General features: G+C 40.9%; 2 protein-coding genes across 4 annotated transcripts in view; one reads left to right on the top strand and one right to left on the bottom strand.

The window, feature by feature from the left end:
- Positions 1–5,082, top strand: part of TBC1D9 (TBC1 domain family member 9) — a 44,206-nt gene extending 39,124 nt beyond the window's left edge. For 2 of the 3 annotated variants that reach the window (XM_059470667.1, XM_059470669.1), the window contains exons 18-21: positions 666–752; positions 1,640–1,714; positions 1,853–1,953; positions 2,893–5,082. In XM_059470667.1, the coding sequence (XP_059326650.1) occupies positions 666–752; positions 1,640–1,714; positions 1,853–1,953; positions 2,893–3,612 (983 nt within the window). In that variant the 3' untranslated portion in view covers positions 3,613–5,082. The remainder of the gene's footprint in view (positions 1–665; positions 753–1,639; positions 1,715–1,852; positions 1,954–2,892) is intronic. The other variant, XM_059470668.1, reaches the window with a different exon arrangement.
- Positions 5,083–6,278: 1,196 nt separating this feature from the next.
- ELMOD2 (ELMO domain containing 2) lies at positions 6,279–16,324 on the bottom strand. Its single transcript, XM_059469882.1, has 8 exons — positions 16,120–16,324; positions 14,909–14,937; positions 14,214–14,308; positions 13,223–13,352; positions 12,288–12,421; positions 11,644–11,712; positions 10,463–10,596; positions 6,279–10,103 (listed from the first exon to the last, which is right to left on the bottom strand). Exons 1-8 carry the CDS (start codon positions 16,262–16,264, stop codon positions 9,946–9,948), a joined length of 894 nt encoding a protein of 297 aa, XP_059325865.1. The 5' UTR covers positions 16,265–16,324; the 3' UTR covers positions 6,279–9,945.
- Between the last annotated feature and the right edge of the window lie 2,945 nt (positions 16,325–19,269).

Genomic DNA, 19,269 nt, shown 5'->3' on the forward strand with positions numbered 1-19,269 from the left:
GTCACCCACATGCCATAAAGAACCCACTGCTGTCCTTACTGAACATTGCTGCTGCTTGGGTAGTTTAGTTCTTGTGCACATCTACATGCTGTGGTAAACATATCTAAAAACTTTAGAGGACATTCCCCTTTGTGTACTTTGAACATGGCTGATTGCTCCCAACTTGTTTTGTTTGGAGGCCTGAGTGATTCAGTAATTTAAATGGGAAAAAATACTTTCAAATACTTCAAATACTTTCTAAAAATACTTTAAAAAGACATTGAACTATTACCAAAAATATCTGGTTTTAAGAATGCAGTTTCTCATATCTGGGGACTGGCAAGCTCATTCCAAATGATGAGAGGTTGTTTCAAGGTAGGAAAGAGGGCAAACCCTGCTTAGGACACACTGAGCTGTACAGAAGAAAGTAATGGAAGTTGGCATGGGAGGATGTGTAAGCCAGCCTCTAGAAGCAAACAGCTCCTTGTGATACAGTATTGGATGTTGGGAAGGAGCCAATTGAGGTCCAGTTGTTCATCTCCTGTGAGTTAAAAAGAGATGATTCCTAGCACATCAAACCCTTGTACTTCTAGAAATCTACATTCTAAATGTATTAATGGAAATATCTTTCAGTTTTTAATTAAAGGGTGAAATTTTTAATGAAAGAATCTTACTGTGTTGCTTAGATCCATCCCCTGAGCAAGAAGAGCCAGACTCTGCTTTTGAAGCTACTCAGTACTTTTTTGAGGACATCACACCAGACTGTACACATGGTAGGCATCTTCTGTCTTGGGCATGGGAAGATGAGGTGATGCATTTCACTCAACATGTCTTTTTAGGGAGCTACTTTTTAATTGGATTAAACTTCGTTAGCAAAGTATTCTCTGGAAAAAGTATTATGAAGCATTTGTATGCGTGTTGATATCTTGAGAGGTGCAGGCATGTGTACACTCAGAGTCCCCCTGAATTGTGCATTGCAGAAGTACTTGTAGAATAACTCCATGTGTTGTAATAGAAGTAATTTTGTGAAGAACAAGAATAAATAGATTGGCTTTCAAGATGTATCTGGATCAGAACTTAAAACATTCTAAAACACAGAGAGCAAAAGATACATCAAAATGTAGTTCAGCAGTTTGAAATCTCATGTGCCCTTACGAGAGCCAGGGCCTCATCACTTCTGCTTTATTGACTTTCTCTTTCTTGTTATACTTGATGTGAAGTTTCTTTTTGATTCAAGAAAAATATAACCCATCCTTCAGGTTATAAGTGGGAGGAAAGTTGTTTGAAAATACAGGTAAGAGTTAATAGTCTAGAAATGGCAATTTCAGCTCCTGAGAGGCAAGAGGATGCACTAGTACAATCACCAAGCATGTATCATGCTAGGAGGTGTGTTGTGTTAGCATGGGTTAATCATTTTACTATGTGGACAAAACCTAAGGTTGTCCCAGCCTAAGCAGTGACAGTATAAATTAAATGGAATTTATGGGCAGGTTTAAGGGTAAACAAAGCCAGAATTTATACCTGCAATTTTTCTCTGCTTTTTTTGCAGAGTTTGTAAATATTTGTAAACATTTTGTTATTTTGCACTGTGCATGTGAAAACAATGTCTGTATCTAAACCCACACTGATCTCTCTCTCCCCCTGCCCCTCCACATCCTAGTTGTTGGCCTAGACAGCAGGAGCAAACATGGAGTAGATGATGGGTTTGTTACAGTGAGTCTGAAAACAGACAAAGGTATGCTTGGTGTCTCCTTGTGAGTTACATCTTTCATTTCATGTAAAGATGCTCCTTTTGAAAACGGGGAATAAAGGGAATAATTTGAGGTTTCTTCATGGACTTTTTCTCCCTCTCTGGGTAATTTGTTGGCAATAGGCAAGAAGAGCTCACAAGAGAATCGAAATTACCTGAGAATGTGGAGCCAAGAGAATAAATCCAAAGCAAAAAACACAAAGGACTTACCCAAGCTAAATCAGGTACTTCTGCTGCCACTTTTCATTAAATTTAAACTTTCTTCACATATCTATAAATATTCAATGTATTAACACTGAACAGAGGTTTTATTTTGAGCAGATACTTTTTTACCAGAGTAGCAGTCAACTGATTGCAGAAGTTTATTGTTTACAAAATAGTTTTAACTGGCATTCAGCTCCCAAAACATCCCAAAAATGAGATACACACATGTAGGAAAGGTAAAACATATTATTTTGATCTTTAGACAAAGGATGTGACGCTGAATATCACCAGCCAGCTCTTCATGTCTAATAAGCATAACCTGAAAGAGTATTTTGTGTTTTGTAGTTTGTACTGCTAGTCTCAATCCCCTCAGATCCACAGCTGCTGGGGAGGAGGAGGAGACCCATTGGGATAGCTCTTTCCTCCAGAGAATGTAGGGAAGGTTTATTTCCTGTAGAACAGTGATTCTTACTTAAGGTAGCCCTGAGCAAATCTTCCCATCTCATTTGTCAGTTTTGAATTTCAAATAATTGTATCCAACTAAGTTACTCCTGTCAGCTAAATGCTGCAGGACTTGATTGTTCATTACTTCTCATCAGTTTTAGCGAACCCTTAGTTATACTTAGCATCGTTCCTACAAGAGAATCCACCAAAATCAATGCAAAGTGTCTCACTGCTCACCCTCTGTTGCCCTCCTGTGGCTGCAGTGAAGTGTATTTGTGGTATGTTGGACAAAACATCCAATCATTTATTCTAAATACCTTTTAGAGATGCTACATATGTGACTGCCCAGCCATAGAGTATGCTTCCTAGACTGCACCTGCATTATTTCAAATTTCACTTCAGTCACGTAAACCCTTGTGTCCTGCCTCAATCCCAGTGTTTTAAAACTGGTTTGGAAGACGTCAGTGTGATTTTTTCCTGCTCGTGTTAATGTTCCCTCCTCCTGTGGTGTTTAGGGGCAGTTCATTGAGCTGTGCAAGACGATGTACAACATGTTCAGTGAGGACCCCAACGAGCAGGACCTGTACCACGCCACAGCTGCCGTGACCAGCCTGCTGCTGGAGATCGGGGAGGTGGGGAAGCTCTTCAGCATGCAGCCCCCCGGCGACACGGACAGCAGCAGCTGCGGCAAGGCCGCGCAGGGTGAGCTGTTCCCCAAGAAGGAGCAGCAGCAGTTCCCCCTGGAGCAGCACAAGGCGTTCCGCGGCGGCCTCGCGGCCGGCGAGGAGGAGGCGGCCGGCACCGACGGCGCCCTGGGCATGCACATGGAGGACATCAAGCTGGAGGACTCGTCTCCCAGGGACAATGGGGCCTGCTCCTCCATGCTCATCTCCGACGACGACACCAAGGACGACAGCTCCATGTCCTCGTACTCGGTGCTGAGCGCGGGCTCGCACGACGAGGACAAGCTGCACTGCGAGGACATCGGCGAGGACACGGTGCTGGTGCGCAGCGGGCGCAGCCCGGCCCTGCGCCGCAGCACCAGCCTTGACAGGGACTGGGCCATCACCTTCGAGCAGTTCCTGGCCTCCCTGCTCACCGAGCCCGCCCTCGTCAGGTACTTCGACAAGCCCGTGTCCATGATGGCCAGGATCACCAACGCCAAAAACATCAGGATGAGGGGCAAGCCAATCACCTCGGCCAGTGACTACGAGATCTCTACTATGTCGGGATAAAAGGCAGCTGGGTTTTTTATTTCAGTTTTCTTTTTATTCTCTATTTATTAGTACCTGGCAGAGGCCCTGGTATTTTAGTTGTTTTCACTAATGTGAAAATGTTGGGGTGCAAACATAACTATCTTCAAGTATAATCACTCTTTCTGTGGGAAATGTTACACATGCAGATTTTATTCAAAATACAGAAAAGAAAATGCTTGTCAGTGAAGTGTGTGTATTATTAATATTGCTGTCCGTGTATAATGGTAAAGATTAGTTCTTAATTTCTAAATGTAAACTTAATGCCAATATTTATGAGCGTTTTTAAAATAGGCATATATAGAGATCTGATGCTTGGGGAAAAACAAACAACAAAATGGGAAGAACCTAAAATTTAAAGGGACACTGTCAACCTGAAAAGGACCTCAGGTGAAAATAAGTTCCAGGCAACATTCTTGAATCATAATTTTATTTAGTATTTTTTTTTTTCCAAAGAGGAATGCTTTGATTTTACTTTTCTGAATCTATGAAAGACCACTTCAGTGACACCTGCCTGGCTCCTAACTTCCTGTGCCTGAGACTGGTATGCTCAAGTGAGAGCATCCCAACCTAATGGGTTCACCAAATCAGGCAAGTGTGGATCAATGTGATGGTTTCTGCCCATTTGACTTTGCCAGCTGGGGCCACCAAAGGAAGATCTCCAGCATGACCCTGCCCAGAGCTGTGTCCCCAGCCAGTGGACTTGGAAGCTTTGCTGGTGTTCTCCAAAGACACTGTATGCAGGTCCCAGAACAGATTGGGAGAGTCTCTTTTCAAAATTTGAAGTCTGTTTTTAAAAGCTTAGGGGAAAAAAAGTATATATGTATCTGCTTCTAAGGCTGGATCTACAGCACATATAGCTTAGTTCTTAAAACTAACCTTTACCACCAACCTATCATATTCTTGTTAGATTAATAAAAGCCTGTATTGCATAAGTCTTTATTTACTACAGTGTAAAGCAGCAGTAATGAAATCTGCAAGATAATGTAACTGAATGTTTAAATCTTACTGAGAACACTGTCACTTTATATGAAATGAATAGTATCCTGTATTGACTTACTGAATAATGTGTTGAAATGAAAACTGGAGCACCTGCACTTTGAATCCTTGCTTTTTTATACAGGTATTTGGGATTTTTTTTTAGATTTTGTTAGCTGTTTTTTAATTCATATTTGTTTGTTTCAGGATCATGCCTACATGCCTAATCTTTATTTGCTGTTTTGAGAATATTTTCTGTAGAATACTGTTGATTTTTATACTCCTGTATAATACTGCATCCACGTACCTTGCAGGTTTTTTTAGCACAAGCTATGTTTAATTCTTTTGTTTTAAAAGAATGCTTTTAAACTGTCAGATTAAGTGGTTTTTAACCACAAATAGGTAATGTGAACAAATAAAGTACACTCTGCACAGATTTGATTTTTAACTATTAAAGTCATGCTAGAGGGAAAATGAGGTGGTTGTGCTTTATTACACAGACAAATGTTAGTATGTCTCCTGGTAATGGTATGAAAAAGCACTGTATGCTGTGGCTGTGGATGGGTTTACAGATGTGTCAAATAATGGTATTAATCTGAAACCATGATCACCATTTTGAATGCTACTGCTTTGTTTTAATTTAAGAAGCCAAAGTGGGGGCTTTGTTACATTGTCTGGCAGCTGAATAAGCTGCCATGGAAGTCTTCAGCACTAAGAATTAGCATCTTTAAGTGGACCACTGACCTTTTTAAGTTCTCCAAAACATTTTTCTTTTAAGAGCTTGTCAGCTTTGTTCCCACCCCACCCACAGCAGGGGATGCAGGGCTTGACAAGAATTATTTTGCTCCAGTGCCCTTCCTTACCCTCCTGATCACATCAGCAAAGCTCCCAGGTGTGAGCCCGCTCCTCTTCAAGGATGGCATTGCTATAGGCAGCAGCCAGGTGAGCTGATCTTTCCCAGTTTGGTTTGGATGAGGCTGCCCCCCTGATCAGGACACCTGGAAGTGTGTTTGGTGACAAGATCTGCTGTGCCTGCTCTTTAGTAGCAGTGTGGGAGCTGCTGAACAGAAAGCCACACAGGAATTCAGGTGACCAGCATACAATGGTGTGAAACTTTGGGGAAAATGATAGTATTTTTAAAGGCTTACTGTATGTACTGTATTCATGCCAGAAGATATGGAGTGAAAAAAAAAACAACAAACCAGCAACACTTGAGGGTTTCTATCTCTAGAGTTGTTCTCCAGCTTTTAAATGTTGTTCCTCCTGAGCAAAAATGCTCAGATTTTGAGTTGCCTCTGAGAGTTAACTTCCAGGTCCTTCAAATAAAGTCACTGTTGTGGGGTTTTGGGGGGGGTTGGGTTTGGTAGGGGCTTTTTTTGTGCTTTGGATTTGTTTTAATTTTTTTTAAGCTTGAGAGAGTGCTTCTTTTCAAGTGAAGATTTTAAAAGAACTGAAACAAAGCAGTAATAAACCTGTACCACTTGCAGCAGAGCACAGCAGCCCATCTGGGAAACAGGACTGAGAACCAAGGACCTCTCAGCAAGCTGGGGGCAATCTAGGAGGATGGGGGGAAAGAACAAACTAGGAGAAAGCTTCCACTCATATCCCAGTGCAGGAAACTGAAAATTGTTCCATTTTCTAGCAGGCCAAAGACACGACTGCTGACAATATTTTGGACTAACCCGTTCTTTATTTGCTACCATTGTAAACATCTCTATTACACAGACATCACAGTACACATTATTGCTTTTACATTGTGGTAAACAGGAATTCCTACTGGTATGCAGCTGTCTAAGCACAGTGTCATAAGAAGAAACTGCCCACAAGTTGTCTTGGGCATGTCTGGGTTGTTCCCAATTCCCCAGAGAAAGACAGTATCTAGAATGGCACAAGAAACACCAGTCCAAGGATGGGTCACCGTGGTACTACAGCAACACAAACAGCAATGACAGGGAAAGCACAGGCTACATCTTCACCACATCACTAGCAGTATTGTCAAGGGTGCCGATTGCTCAACTCCCACCTAACTAAACACAAACTTTTCCATCATAATTCCTAAAAAAAGGCTAAGTTATTTCTTTTGTGAAATTCTATTTAAACTAGGATGGAAAATCTGGAAAACCAATGGAACTATGTGTGTGTTTAATTTTTGTTGCATTTTTCAAAGACTGCTTTTTGTTTTGTTAGATGTTGCATTTTTGTTTTGCTTTTCAAAGACTGAAAGTCTGACACTATGTACCTGGGGTGTTTGAATTGGCCCCTTTTGCCCCTTAGGACAAAATGCCCTATTCTTTACAAGGCTGTATCAACTGGCACAGCCAGTTTGAAAGGATTGTTCCTTTCTTCCTATGTAACACTGTCTTCACATGGCTTTCCAATCAAGTTCTTACCTCTGAAACAACATGTTTACTTAGTGAAAGACTAGACTTTACATTTGCTTGTAGTAAACTTCTGCTTATCTCCAGATAAATTTGATCATAGAGTGGCACCGTGTTTCAAGCATACACTAAACAACAAAAGTGAAGGTAGTTTGTTAAACATTTGCTACAGGAACAACAACAAATTTAGAAAACCACCCTTTCTCCAGTTTTAATTTTTTTTTACTACTATTGCATAAAAGCTTTCACATAGTGAATGTTTTAAAGAGGCAGCAAGTTAGAAAACTAACAGCACTTGCAAGTTCTAAGATAATATGTGTTTAAAACATGATGGTTAATAATACTGAGTTTTTAACTCTTATTATAACCTGTGAGCAACAAATTCTGATGTTCAAGAATGTATCACCTTGCAGAAAAGTGGCCTACCTCCATTTCCAGTCTTCCATAACCTTAGGATTGTCACGTTACAACAGAGTTAGCAAAAACAGCACTGACTAGTAAAGCCTTGTCCTTGCCTTCTCTAAACACAATTTTACCTATTTCAGTACATTTTCTAGCTACCACCACAACACAGCTAACCTACCAGGGGTGCACACAGGGACAGCCAGGATTAGTCTACAAACAGTGAGTGACTCCTAGAAAGGATTACTGGGCTAGCTGACCATACAAATCCACATGCAAATCCTAACTGGCTCCCGGGAAGGTGCACTGCAGCCTAAGATCAACATTCACCTGAATTACTACATGCAAACTAATGCATTCCCTCGTGTCTCACTCACCTGCTGATGGCTGGCTTTACTGCCACAGTTTGCTTCCCAGATCACCCACTGATTTAGGAAGAAAAAAAACTAGCAAAGATGCATTTCATTACAAGCTCGAACTACATTTAACACTAAAGCATCTCAGGTGTGTGGTAGGAACCCTGAGACTCTATGGTTGGGCTTTAGAAGCCTCAGCAATAATTAAATGTCAGTCTCCTGGTGAACAAGGAGCCCAGTGGAAGTTTCAGTGCTGGAAATGAATTTTGCAACTGCAGGGAAAAACAGAAAAAAAGCTGGCAGACATAGCTCAGGGGAGCCTAAGAGATGGCTCAAACGATTCTGGAACTAGCTGGCAGGCAGAAGATGAACACAAATGGCATCTCCTTTGCTGCTGCTGCCAGACATAATGGGAATCATTTCTGGAGTTCAAAGTCAGTCGTGTTTTGCTTGCAAAGGAGAGCTACAAGCCATAGAGAAAGTTACTAATACAGACAAACTCAACAGAAGATGGGGCTAGAAAGGAACCACCTGGGCCATTTTCCACTTCCTTCCTTGGGTTTTTGGCATGTACAGGGTCTGCAAAGCTCAGAGAAACAGAAAAGCAGGGCCCTCAAAGGAGGCTGCTCAGGGCTGTGTCCAGGTGGCCTTTGATGCTCTCCAATGCAGTATTACACATATTATATTTCATACTTATGGAGTGTAATAACACTCATTACAAACAGGGGGTTGTCTTTTCTTTTTTTCCCTCATCATGCTTCCATTCATTGTGTTCAATGCTTATATTCTTCAGGAATCTCTTCTGGAGTAGTCATTGACTAGAAATGAACTAGTTTACCTGAGATGATTGAAAAAATACATGAAAGCTTGTATAACATACAAATTTTATGCCACTGTGAACCATTCAGGTATAAGGTGAAAAAATCTTTCTCAAATTACTCAAGTTTCTAAGGCTGTGATCTAGTTAGAAGACTCAAAATAAAAAGCTGATTGAAAACAGCAGAAGGCACTTATTTAATAGAAGGTCTTAGAAAACAAAGTGATGGTCATACCAAATCCATTTAAAGTTGCTCTGAGCAATAATTAGTCACAATACAGACATGAAGTTCTATCTATTAGATTGTCTGAGGAGGGCAACACTAAGGAACACATCAAAGTTGCATCCCTTCTATGGAAAATACATCTTTTTTAGACTTGTACTCAGATGTGAATTTATTTTTACAAAATAAGGATTGCAGCTGCAATAAAGGGGTTTTTTAAATTTATAAAAGGACTAAAGTAAATCTGTTGTATCTCCCACTAAGAATACCCCCTTAGCTGCTAAAAGAAAGGGCTGACACCAGATTCTGAGTCAATCTTTCTCATCATTTGAAGTCAGATTAGAAAGAATCAAAAGTTTTTACAATAGGAATACTTCTAAAAGAGTAGCTTTAGCCTGAGGATCTTATTCTCATGCTGATGACACGTGGTTCTTTTTGTTTGTTTGCAAACTAAACTTCTTTCAAGCATAGGAATTGGCTGGTACAAATCCATAAATAAATTTCCTTTTCCAGAAGTAATTTCTAGTAAGTACAATATGCTGATGGATGAAGCCTCTTTTCCAAAATTATAAACAAATAACACATCTCCTTTGAGGACCTCTTAAATGCAAAGAAATTTAACATTGTTGAGTGAATGATCGATGACATATAAAGGAACAAGAACACAAAGAATCTAAAACCACAATAATTTCAACTAAACCTGAACCTCAACCATTACATTACAAGGTTGGAATTTAAATTCAAATTTGAAAAGCACAACTTAAACTGTCTTTTAAAAGACCATTAACAGTCAAACCCATTCATAGAAAATATGATGCAGCACAAATACCTGCTTCACATTTCTGCACCAAGAAGTATAAAAGAAAATGTACAAGTAAGCAATCCAGAGGTTCTTGAGATTTGTGGGTTGTTTTTGTGTTGGTTTGTTGGCTGGGTTTTGTTTCCTTTTCAGAAAGCTGCCCTTTGGAGAATAGCATAAAAATACCTGTAAACAGAGGTTGATTGTCCAAGCTTTCCTAACTGAATTTTGCTAATTTTCTTTTTTTTTAATGTAAAAAAAAAAAAGTTCTGTTGTTAGACAGTTTTTGGTGAAACACACAAACTTTGCATCTGAATGCATCACTCAATTTTTAATACAGAACCTCATGTACTGCAGAGGAATTAAGGTTTCTTTGTATCTTGTAAGGTCAGTGCCACACGGTAATCCAGTAGAAGTCCCTTAATTTTTTCATGGAATTTCTCTCTGTACTGGTTGAAGTGCATAATGCTTTCTGGTTCCTCTTCAAACCAGAACTTGTCAAACTCATAAACTAGATAACCTGTGAAGAAAATAAAATACAGCCAGTCCTAGAGTGCTCCTTTAGACTCTCTTCATCCCCTTAAAACAAGGACTGTCCCATCCTGATCTACAGCAAGCCTCTGGATGCTTTAATAATAACTAAAAAATAAATCTGCAAACACTGAGTTTGCAGACTGGAACATCTAAAATACAGAAAGCCACAGAAATGATCCTTAAATGTACATTTCTGCAGCACAGTGTTTAGGCAACAGGTGCATTTCCAATACAGGAGGCAAGCAGCTTGCTCTGGCTAATGGAGAAGAGTGGAAATGCACTCCAAGGAGCCCAAACTCTGTGTTGTGGCCACCCCTGAGTACTAGAGCAGCTGGGGGTACTCACAGTAGAACTGATGGAAGTGCTCCATCTGTGGCAGCCCAGAGACCATGTTGTAGAGATGGCCCTTCAAAGCACCATTCTTGAGCAAGCTGTATGCCATCTCTGTCAGATTGATCCCAACTATGGCATAGGAGTACCTGCAACACAAACCATGGGTGTGCAGTATGGACTGGGAGACTTAAAGGTTCCCTGGCACACTCTGCTCTAGGAAAGCTCTGACAGTCCACAACTGTCCTGTGATACTTGTAAAAGTTACTGTGAGATTGAGATGGCAAAGCTAACCAGCTGACTTCAACTTAATCATTTGAAATCCTTAGATCTGCTGGAATATTGAAAATTGGATGTGAAAAACATTGCTGCAGTGTAAATGGAATGTCTACTTCAACCTGCTGCTCAAGCTGAACGAATCTGGTTTTCTGTAGCATGGTATAAAAAGTATTAGAATAGAAATTCTTAAACAACAAGTTTTTGTAGAGGAAAAAAAAGTAAAAATCAATTAATTTCTACCAATTATGTAATTGAGCAAAAAGTCTCACATAACCTGTTGATGACAGAGTTGCACAGGGTAATGTTATTTACAATCAAAGTCACAAAGGGCTCCTGTTTTTTGGTAGCTCATCAAGTTAACAACGAGCTAGACAGATCAGATTATTTTATCTGACTGGTTTAAGAGCATATTTCTCTGTAAAAACTGCTAAATACCTAAATATGCAAAGTTTTTGAAAACAAATTTAAACAAACACACCACCTGTTTGTAAATACTTATTACACAGCAGAAACCCAGAGGGAGAAAAGGACCTTAAGAGGTAATCTAAACTATCCCAACACAGGATCAGTAAGAAGGTGAAAAACAAGTATGAATTTCTAAATCTAATCTAAGTCTACTATAAATAAAACCAACTACAACGTTAAAGGCATTTACTATGTTAAATAAAGATGATATTTTGCAACATTTTTGCCCCAACAAATCTATTCTGGGAAAAAAAAAAAAGCTGCACTTAGTTCCCAGCTAGAAATTGCTTTCTGTGTTTGGTTTCTCACATTTTTCTATTTTGACCCTTTTTTCATCCTTTAATGGAAAAAGCCCACATGTATTTTCCTCTTTACCTTCCGGACACATGTTTAAGAGTATTCACTTAAGTTCTGACATAGAAGCAGCCAGAAAAAACTCTGGAGTGACTTACCCCAGCTTTGGGTGACTGGACCGAGAAAGGATCTGACGAGCTTCACTGGTGTAATGCTTGCTAAAATACCTGCCGGTGTAAAATAGTATTTTAGATTCTTTGGGAAAAAATACTGAGTTCATGTCAACATTAAAATCTGTACCTTTAAACTGAAGGCGAAAATTAGCTTTTAACTGGGATATGGCACAAAATAAAAACCATGGAAAAGGCAGCAAAATAAACTATATTCAGCGTGAACTAATACTGTAAAAAAAATAAAAATCACTGTGATCTGAACATCAAATATGAAGTTCAACCTAGTCCAAAAAGTTAGCTTAGCAAAGATATGTAAACTTGCCTATTTTCCATTACAGTAGGAATTTTTACATTCAGGAATTTTTAAAGCTTTTGACAAGTTAGGTACAACCTACTGACTCTATCATAAGGCAACAACAAAATAAGGTTGGGCAAGTTTCTGTCCCTTCCCTCACTTCTTGTCCTTACCCAAGCACATCATATGTTTACAATGTGCAGCCACCAGAAATGTAGAACACAATACTTTTTACTTGCTTCTACTCAGTTTCTATTAGAAACAGCATTAACGAGAGAAAAGACAGACACTGCAAATCAGTTACAGAAAGCATGAAATCCCTCTTTTCACTTACACCAGGTTCACCAGGCCCAGCAGCCCCATCCCTCTGAAGTCAGTTTTAGGATCGTCGCCCTGGAAGCCGATGTCACACCACTGTTTGCTGATTCTGGCCTTCAGGTTCTCGTGAGGCATCAGCAAATTCCAGAGCTGCACAAACAGACTGCCATGTTATGTCACGTATCAAGTATCCCAGGCCACAGCAATTGAGAACATTGCTGCTGCCACTGGAAACCATTCACCAGGCTGGAACAGGGCACAATCTGCATGCTGCTTTTCTCTGTGAGTGCCAGTCTGGGCTCTGCTACAATGGCTCACTCCAGCAGTTATGGAAGTTATTATATTGAACATCAAGTGTGCTATTTGCCCTTCACAGACAAAGGCGCTGCAGGAATACTGAAGAAACAAAGACTTGTTTCGCTACAGAAATTAATTTGTGTATCATTTTGTAATAGGACAGCCATAAACTGAAATATAAATGCTCAGTGAATACTCATTTAACACGTCACTGCTGGGCCTTCCATAGCAAGCTGAGATAATGATGAAGTTTTATCTTCCAGCACCAAACCACCTTCCTTGATACTGACTGGGATGCAGTAATAAGAAAAAATTAGTGTCTTTTTTATTTAGTTATTAGTGGTTTACAACGTTAGACGTGTGCATAAGGTTATAAATCTTTTGCATCACCAACTAATTTTTCTACATATATATTGTTATGTCTGATTTCACACAAAATAACTCCACTGCAGGTAACTCTAGCTTTTTTCTTCGAGGTTATATTTTAATATGTCATTTCTGCAGTTTGCAGTTCTGCTTTGCAGTTTGTAAGCAGAAAAGAGCTTTAAATAGGCCAGCTGGTAAGAATGTTACCAATAAGTTCTTTCAAGGTGTTGGACTTGGAGGGGGGGAAAAACCAACCAAACAGCGCATGTATTTTAAAAATTATTTCACCTCAATCAACTGTTCCTCGTGTTCTTCATTTTCTGAATCATATGGGACCTTCCTCAGGTTCTCCACATCCAAATACAATTTTTTATAACCTGATATCTGTAGCAAGGATATATGCAAATTTGTCTTAAACCTGAAATAATGACAAAACACCATAGAGGAGATTTAAATAGGCTACTCAGCCATGAATTCTAGCTTGAATTACAAAATAAGACCTTTCTTATGTAAACACCAGAATTAGGAAGTGCTTTATGTGTACCTTTATGAACTACAGCTGGTTAAGTACACTTCCATACTTTAAACATGTCTAGCTGATTCCAGGGCTGCAGTCAGACACCACTGCCTTCAATTATGGGGAAGAAAAAGAGAGAAAAAAACCACCAAAAAACAAAAACAAAGCCCCAAAAAAGCACACACACACACACAAAAAAAAAAAAAAAAAAAAAAAAAAAAAAAAAAACCCAAAAAACAACAACAACAACAACAAAACCTGCTAAAATCTGTCATGGCACAAAACTCCATGTATCATCCTGACCATTGTACCTTCACCCACCCCCAAACTTTTTGTACATCTTACATGCAAAAAAATGAAAAAAAAGAAGAAATTTTTTTCTCACTCACTAATTACTTATGCAGATGAATGCACTCACTAATTACTTATGCAGATGAATAGATGAATGCAAACAGTAATCAGGCATCAGTACATTCTCTCAAATATATCTAAGGAATTATATAGTTCTTGTAATTAACTTATGCAATGATCATACAAGTCAGAATTATGGAGTACCAGAAGGGACTTGCAAACAGACACACAGTAATGCCAAATCCACATGAATGAAACTTTGCAGTTCATTTTCTAGAACTGATGAGAACATAACCACATTCATTTTCAGATTTCATTCTGAACACCTGCGTTGAATATAAACATTGCTCAGGTTAAGCAGCTGGAAGAACATGGAAACAAGTGAGAACAGAGAAAGGTCTCCAAACACACCTTGTGTCCTTCTGTCCAATCTTCTTTGCTTTCATGACATCTCTGACACACTTCTCCACTTCAGCTTCCTCAATGTGTACAGCATTTCTCAAAACCTAGGTGGTTAACACAGTAAAGAGTTCATGAGCAATGAAAACACTGTCTACTTTATTATTATTGCTCAGCTTCTCTCTGTCTGTTGTGTGTATTATTTGCTATCAGAGGAAAAGGGTCAGTTTAAGGCAATTGATTACAATGCACTGGCTCCAACTGCACGTAAAACATCTGCAATAATTACATGAGAGTGTGATTTGTGCTTTGTCAGGCTGTAAACAGCAATGTTTACATAGGAGTTGCATAAAGAATAAATACAAAGCTGGAGAGTTGCTTGCTGTAGGTTCTTGTTTGCTTTCAGCTGCTGACTTATATTCTTCTTACTCCAACTGAAACAAGTGCAGCCAAGAAAATGTTTCAGAATTAGAAGACAGGTAGCTAACAAAGCTGAGATTTCACTCAAAAAAATGTTTGAAGGGCCATGGGATTATTTTTGAGAAACCTTAAATAAACTCAGCACACAGAACACAAAATTCCAAGTTCTCTCTGTCCTTTACTCGTCTTCAGTTTGCCCCTTTCAGAAAGTGGATGCATGTGTTATTTTCCTGGGATCTGCCTCTGAAAAAAGGTTTTATTACACTTTCATCTCTGCTATCTCTTACCTTATTTTTTGATGATTCCAGTGAATGTTCTGCAATATGGAAAAAAGTAGATTTCACCATTAAATTGAACTGTTTTAAATAATTGTCAATAAGTGTTCTTGCAGTATATAACCATTATAAAATTCTGCATCCCTTTTATACATGTAATAAAAAAGTAATCAACCTTAAAATGAACCGTTTATCAGGTAACAGAATGTCTTAATTTACACAGATCTTTTTTTATAACTCTTCAGTACAACGCTGAAAGTAGATCTGGATTTTTTAAAGCATCAATTACATGTACAAAACAAAGGCAAATTAGAAAAGGTGTCAGGAGAGAAATATGTCAATTGATATCTTCCTGTTTCATATTTATTACTGAAGAGTAAGGAAGCACGGTCATTTCTGCAATTTATTCAGCAGTTTCTTGAATTGCTATTTTGACCAAAATTCTGCGTCAAGCAGAACTGTAAGTTAAATCACTCTTCCTCACCTCCAAAAAATGCATTTATGGATATATAATAAAATATTAAAAAAAAAAAAGTCAATTTTTTTAGTAAAGTAAGGTAAAAACATATACACAAAGTGACGGGAAGACTCTGATTCATTTTTTGATGACACTGGGATCTCCTTAGCAAGGAGACAAGGAAGCTGGTTCTGGCATTCATTTAGAATTCTCACGGGCTAGCTGGGGTGAAAGGCAGAGTGCCAACACAATTCTGGGGCGCGCACCAGGTACCGGTGTGAATTGTGGAAGCTGGTTCTGGCATTGATTCAGGATTCTCACGGGCTAGCTGGGACGAAAGGAAGAGTGCCAATACAATTGTGGGGTGCACACCAGGTGCTGCTGTGAAAGCAGGAGGCTCAGGGGAACCTGCTCTATCCCTACACGCCTGGGAAGGAGCCTGGGACAGGAGGGGCTCGATCCCTTCTCCAGGTGAGCAGCCACAGGAGGACAGACACGTGCTCAGGTTGTGCCAGGGGAGGTTCAGGTTGGATATGAGGGCAGAGCCACCCCCGAAAGGGCTGTCAAGCACCGCACAGGCTGCCCGGGACAGCAGTTCAGTCACCACCATTCCCGGCGAGGTTTAAAGGAGGTGCGCATATGGCACTGGCAGACAGGGTTCGGTGCTGGGTTAATCGATGATGACGACGGAGGTCATTTCCAGGCTAAATGACGCTGGCACTACTGCCGCTCCGAGGCGGCCCCGCGGCCCCGGCCCCTCCATTACCTACGCTCAGCGTCCTCCGCGCTCCCGGCTCCGCGCCGCCCAGGAGGCGCTGCAGCTCGCACTTGCCCGTCAGCAGCCGCAGCAGCCACTTGAGCCAGAAGCGAAAGTAGTGGCTGTACAGGAACCGCCAGACGTGCGCCCACATCTCCGCGGGGCCCAGCGCGGCCCGGCCCGCCCGCGCCCCGCGCTGCCCCCTCGCGGCCGGGCCGCCGCCGCCCCTCAGAGCAGCGCGGGCGGGCAGCGAGCGGGGCCCGGCGCCCCGCGTCCCGCCGGAAGCGGAGCCCGACCTGGAAGTGATCGCGGGCACGGCGGGCGGCGGAAGTGCCGTCTGAGAGGAGGCTTCCCTTGGGAAGAGGCTTCCCCTTCCTCACGGCCCTCACCGGCTCCGGGCGGTGCTGCTCGCTGCCCGCTGCCCGGCGGAAGTGCCGCCTGAGAGGAGGCTTCCCTTAGGAAGAGGCTTCCCCTTCCCCACGGCCCTCACCGGCTCCGGGCGGTGCTGCTTGCCGCCCGCCCCTTGCCCCGCTGCCTCTGCTGCCCGCAGAGCCGGCCTGAGCGCCCGGTGCGATAGCGAGAGACACTGGAGAGAGACATCGAGTGCCTGTTTCAGAGTTGCACAACCCTGGGCGGTTAATCCGCACACAATCCACACACAGATCAAGCGCTCCAACGATCAGCACTTCTCCCTATTTATACGTTTTAGTAAACAAAGGGGTTGCTGTTCGTTGGCTGCAAGTTACACAGTTCTTGTAATACTAATCAGTATTCTGGTGGTTAATGTTGTCTCACCTCTGGTGCTCACTAATCCCGTGCCCGGGGGGTTTGGGGCCGGTGCTCTGTGAGTCGGTCGGGATCTGCCCCTGCCGGAATTCCCAGCGGGAGCCGATTCCAGCACAATTATTGAGTTATCTTCATTGGTCTCTTCCTTACCTTGGCAGTTCTGCCAGGTGTCCTTGTGGCCCCTAAATTCTGCATTTGTGGTGGGCACTGTGGTGTGATGGTGTTCACACGGGCTTTCAAGTGAGAGAAAAGGATCTGACTCCATTATTCAGAAGGCTGATTTATTATTTTATTATATATATTACATTAAAACTACTCGAATAGAAGAAAAAGTTTCATCTCAGAAGGTTAGCTAAGCTAAGAATAGAAAGATAGAATGATAACAAAGGCTTGTGGCTCGGCTCTCTGTCCGAGCCAGCTGACTGTGATTGGCCATTAATTACAAACAACCACATGAGACCAATCACAACTGCACCTGTTGCATTCCACAGCAGCAGATAACCATTGTTTACATTTTGTTCCTGAGGCCTCTCAGCTTCTCAGGAAGAAAAAATCCTAGGAAAGGATTTTTAATGAAAAGATGTGTGCGACACTATGGGGCACCCACTTTGTCCACAGCGGTGCGTCCTTCTTCCCAAGCTTTGTTAGCCTCCCCTGGCTCTGAGAACATCGAAGCCTGTCCAGCCCCAAACCTTAACAAGACAATTCCACCAAAAAATAATTTTTGGTAGAACACCTGGACATCACCTAGAGCTTGTTGGGTGCTCTCTTTTTCATGACTTAAATCTCCCCTCTTGCTGGTTAGTCTTGAAAGTAGATAAAGATCAAAACACCAAAGGATATTCTTTCTTAAGAAAATTTTTACATATTCCACATCTTGCAACAGTTGGGCTAGATGATTTCAAGGAGTGTGTTACCATGGACCTTGCCTTGCCTTTGCTGAATGAAGGTTCAGCCTGAGTGGTCCATTTAGTATCAGTCACTGCTGCCATTGTATTACAGTTTATTGTTTCAGTAAACATGGGTTGAGCACGGAATTGTATGCAAAATTTGGAGTGTTGTAAGGGAGCTGGCAGACGTGCCTGACTGCATTCTGATATATTTTTTGATGTGTGGAAATTGAGCTTACTTTTACACTAAATCAAAAGCCACACAGCAAGTCTGATGGCCTATGTCCCACAGAGGATTTCAGAGCACAGACCAGCTTGCTTGGCATCCTCTCTCTGGGTTCTGTACTCACGGGGGTGCAAGGCTTCATGCGGGGAAACCACTGATATGTGAACCTCAATTGTTTAAACAGAAATTACATTTTGTGTGGAATGTCAAGAATCAAAGTAACTTTTACTATGATTTTTGGAATTTGTTCCACTTTCTATTGTTATTTACTGTGACAATACATACACACAATACATTATTATTGTTCTATCAGTTGTTTTTGCTTCCAGTCTCCAGGACTGATGTGTAGAATATCTGGTGTTGGCAGTACATTGCACCACACTTCTCTGTGACAGAATTAGGTTTGTTGAGGTAAGCTTGACAGATTTTAAGGTCTTGGTTTAAATTAAGCCCTTCTGAAATGTGAGTTTAACAGATGCAAGCTTTAGTCTTATACTTATTTCTGCTTATATGATGTTTCCTTTACTTTAAATCTGTATTTTAAAGTAAAATCTGTAACCAATTAATGCTTTAAAAATATTATAGCACGCTTTTTTGACTGGTTTTTTCCACAGCTTTTTGTAAATTGCAAGACAGCAAGCATGTTTGATTTTGTACAAATGTTAGCACGTGAATCATGCAAGATGTCTCTGTAACATCATGTGCAGTCAGTTAATAAATTCTATTATTAGAATTCTATTATAAATACCATGCAGTAACTTTAAAAAAATCCACCTTCTTCTTGTATTCAGTATTTGCCTTCAAGTTTCACCTTCACAGAGACTTTGGTAGAAATAAAGATCATAACCTGTTTATTTTTTTAAATCCCATTTCTTGGGTGAGCAGCAGGGCAAATAACCAGCAGCTGGATCTGTCTCTAGTCAGAAAACTCTCCATGGCAGCAGCCATTACCTGTTACTACTGGCAGTTATTCTTTGTTCCTACTCCTTTGCAGATGAAGGACATGAAAAATAATCTACTGCTTGGCTCAGCCAGAAGCCTGTATAATGTCAAATATTTATTTTAATGTTTCTTTTGTCTACCCTTGCTTACACATGGATGTGTGAAAACAGTATAAAGATGTGGAGCAGTCATCTGAGCAAGAAGAAGCTAAAAGGAAATGTGTGTTAGATTTCTGTTAATCTTATCTTCAGCAGCCCTCCTGCTTGACCACATCATTTACATGTTCGTTTTAGCTTTATTACAGATAGAACACCA

Source organism: Ammospiza nelsoni, chromosome 4 (assembly GCF_027579445.1).
Source record: "Ammospiza nelsoni isolate bAmmNel1 chromosome 4, bAmmNel1.pri, whole genome shotgun sequence".
NCBI lineage: Eukaryota > Metazoa > Chordata > Aves > Passeriformes > Passerellidae > Ammospiza > Ammospiza nelsoni.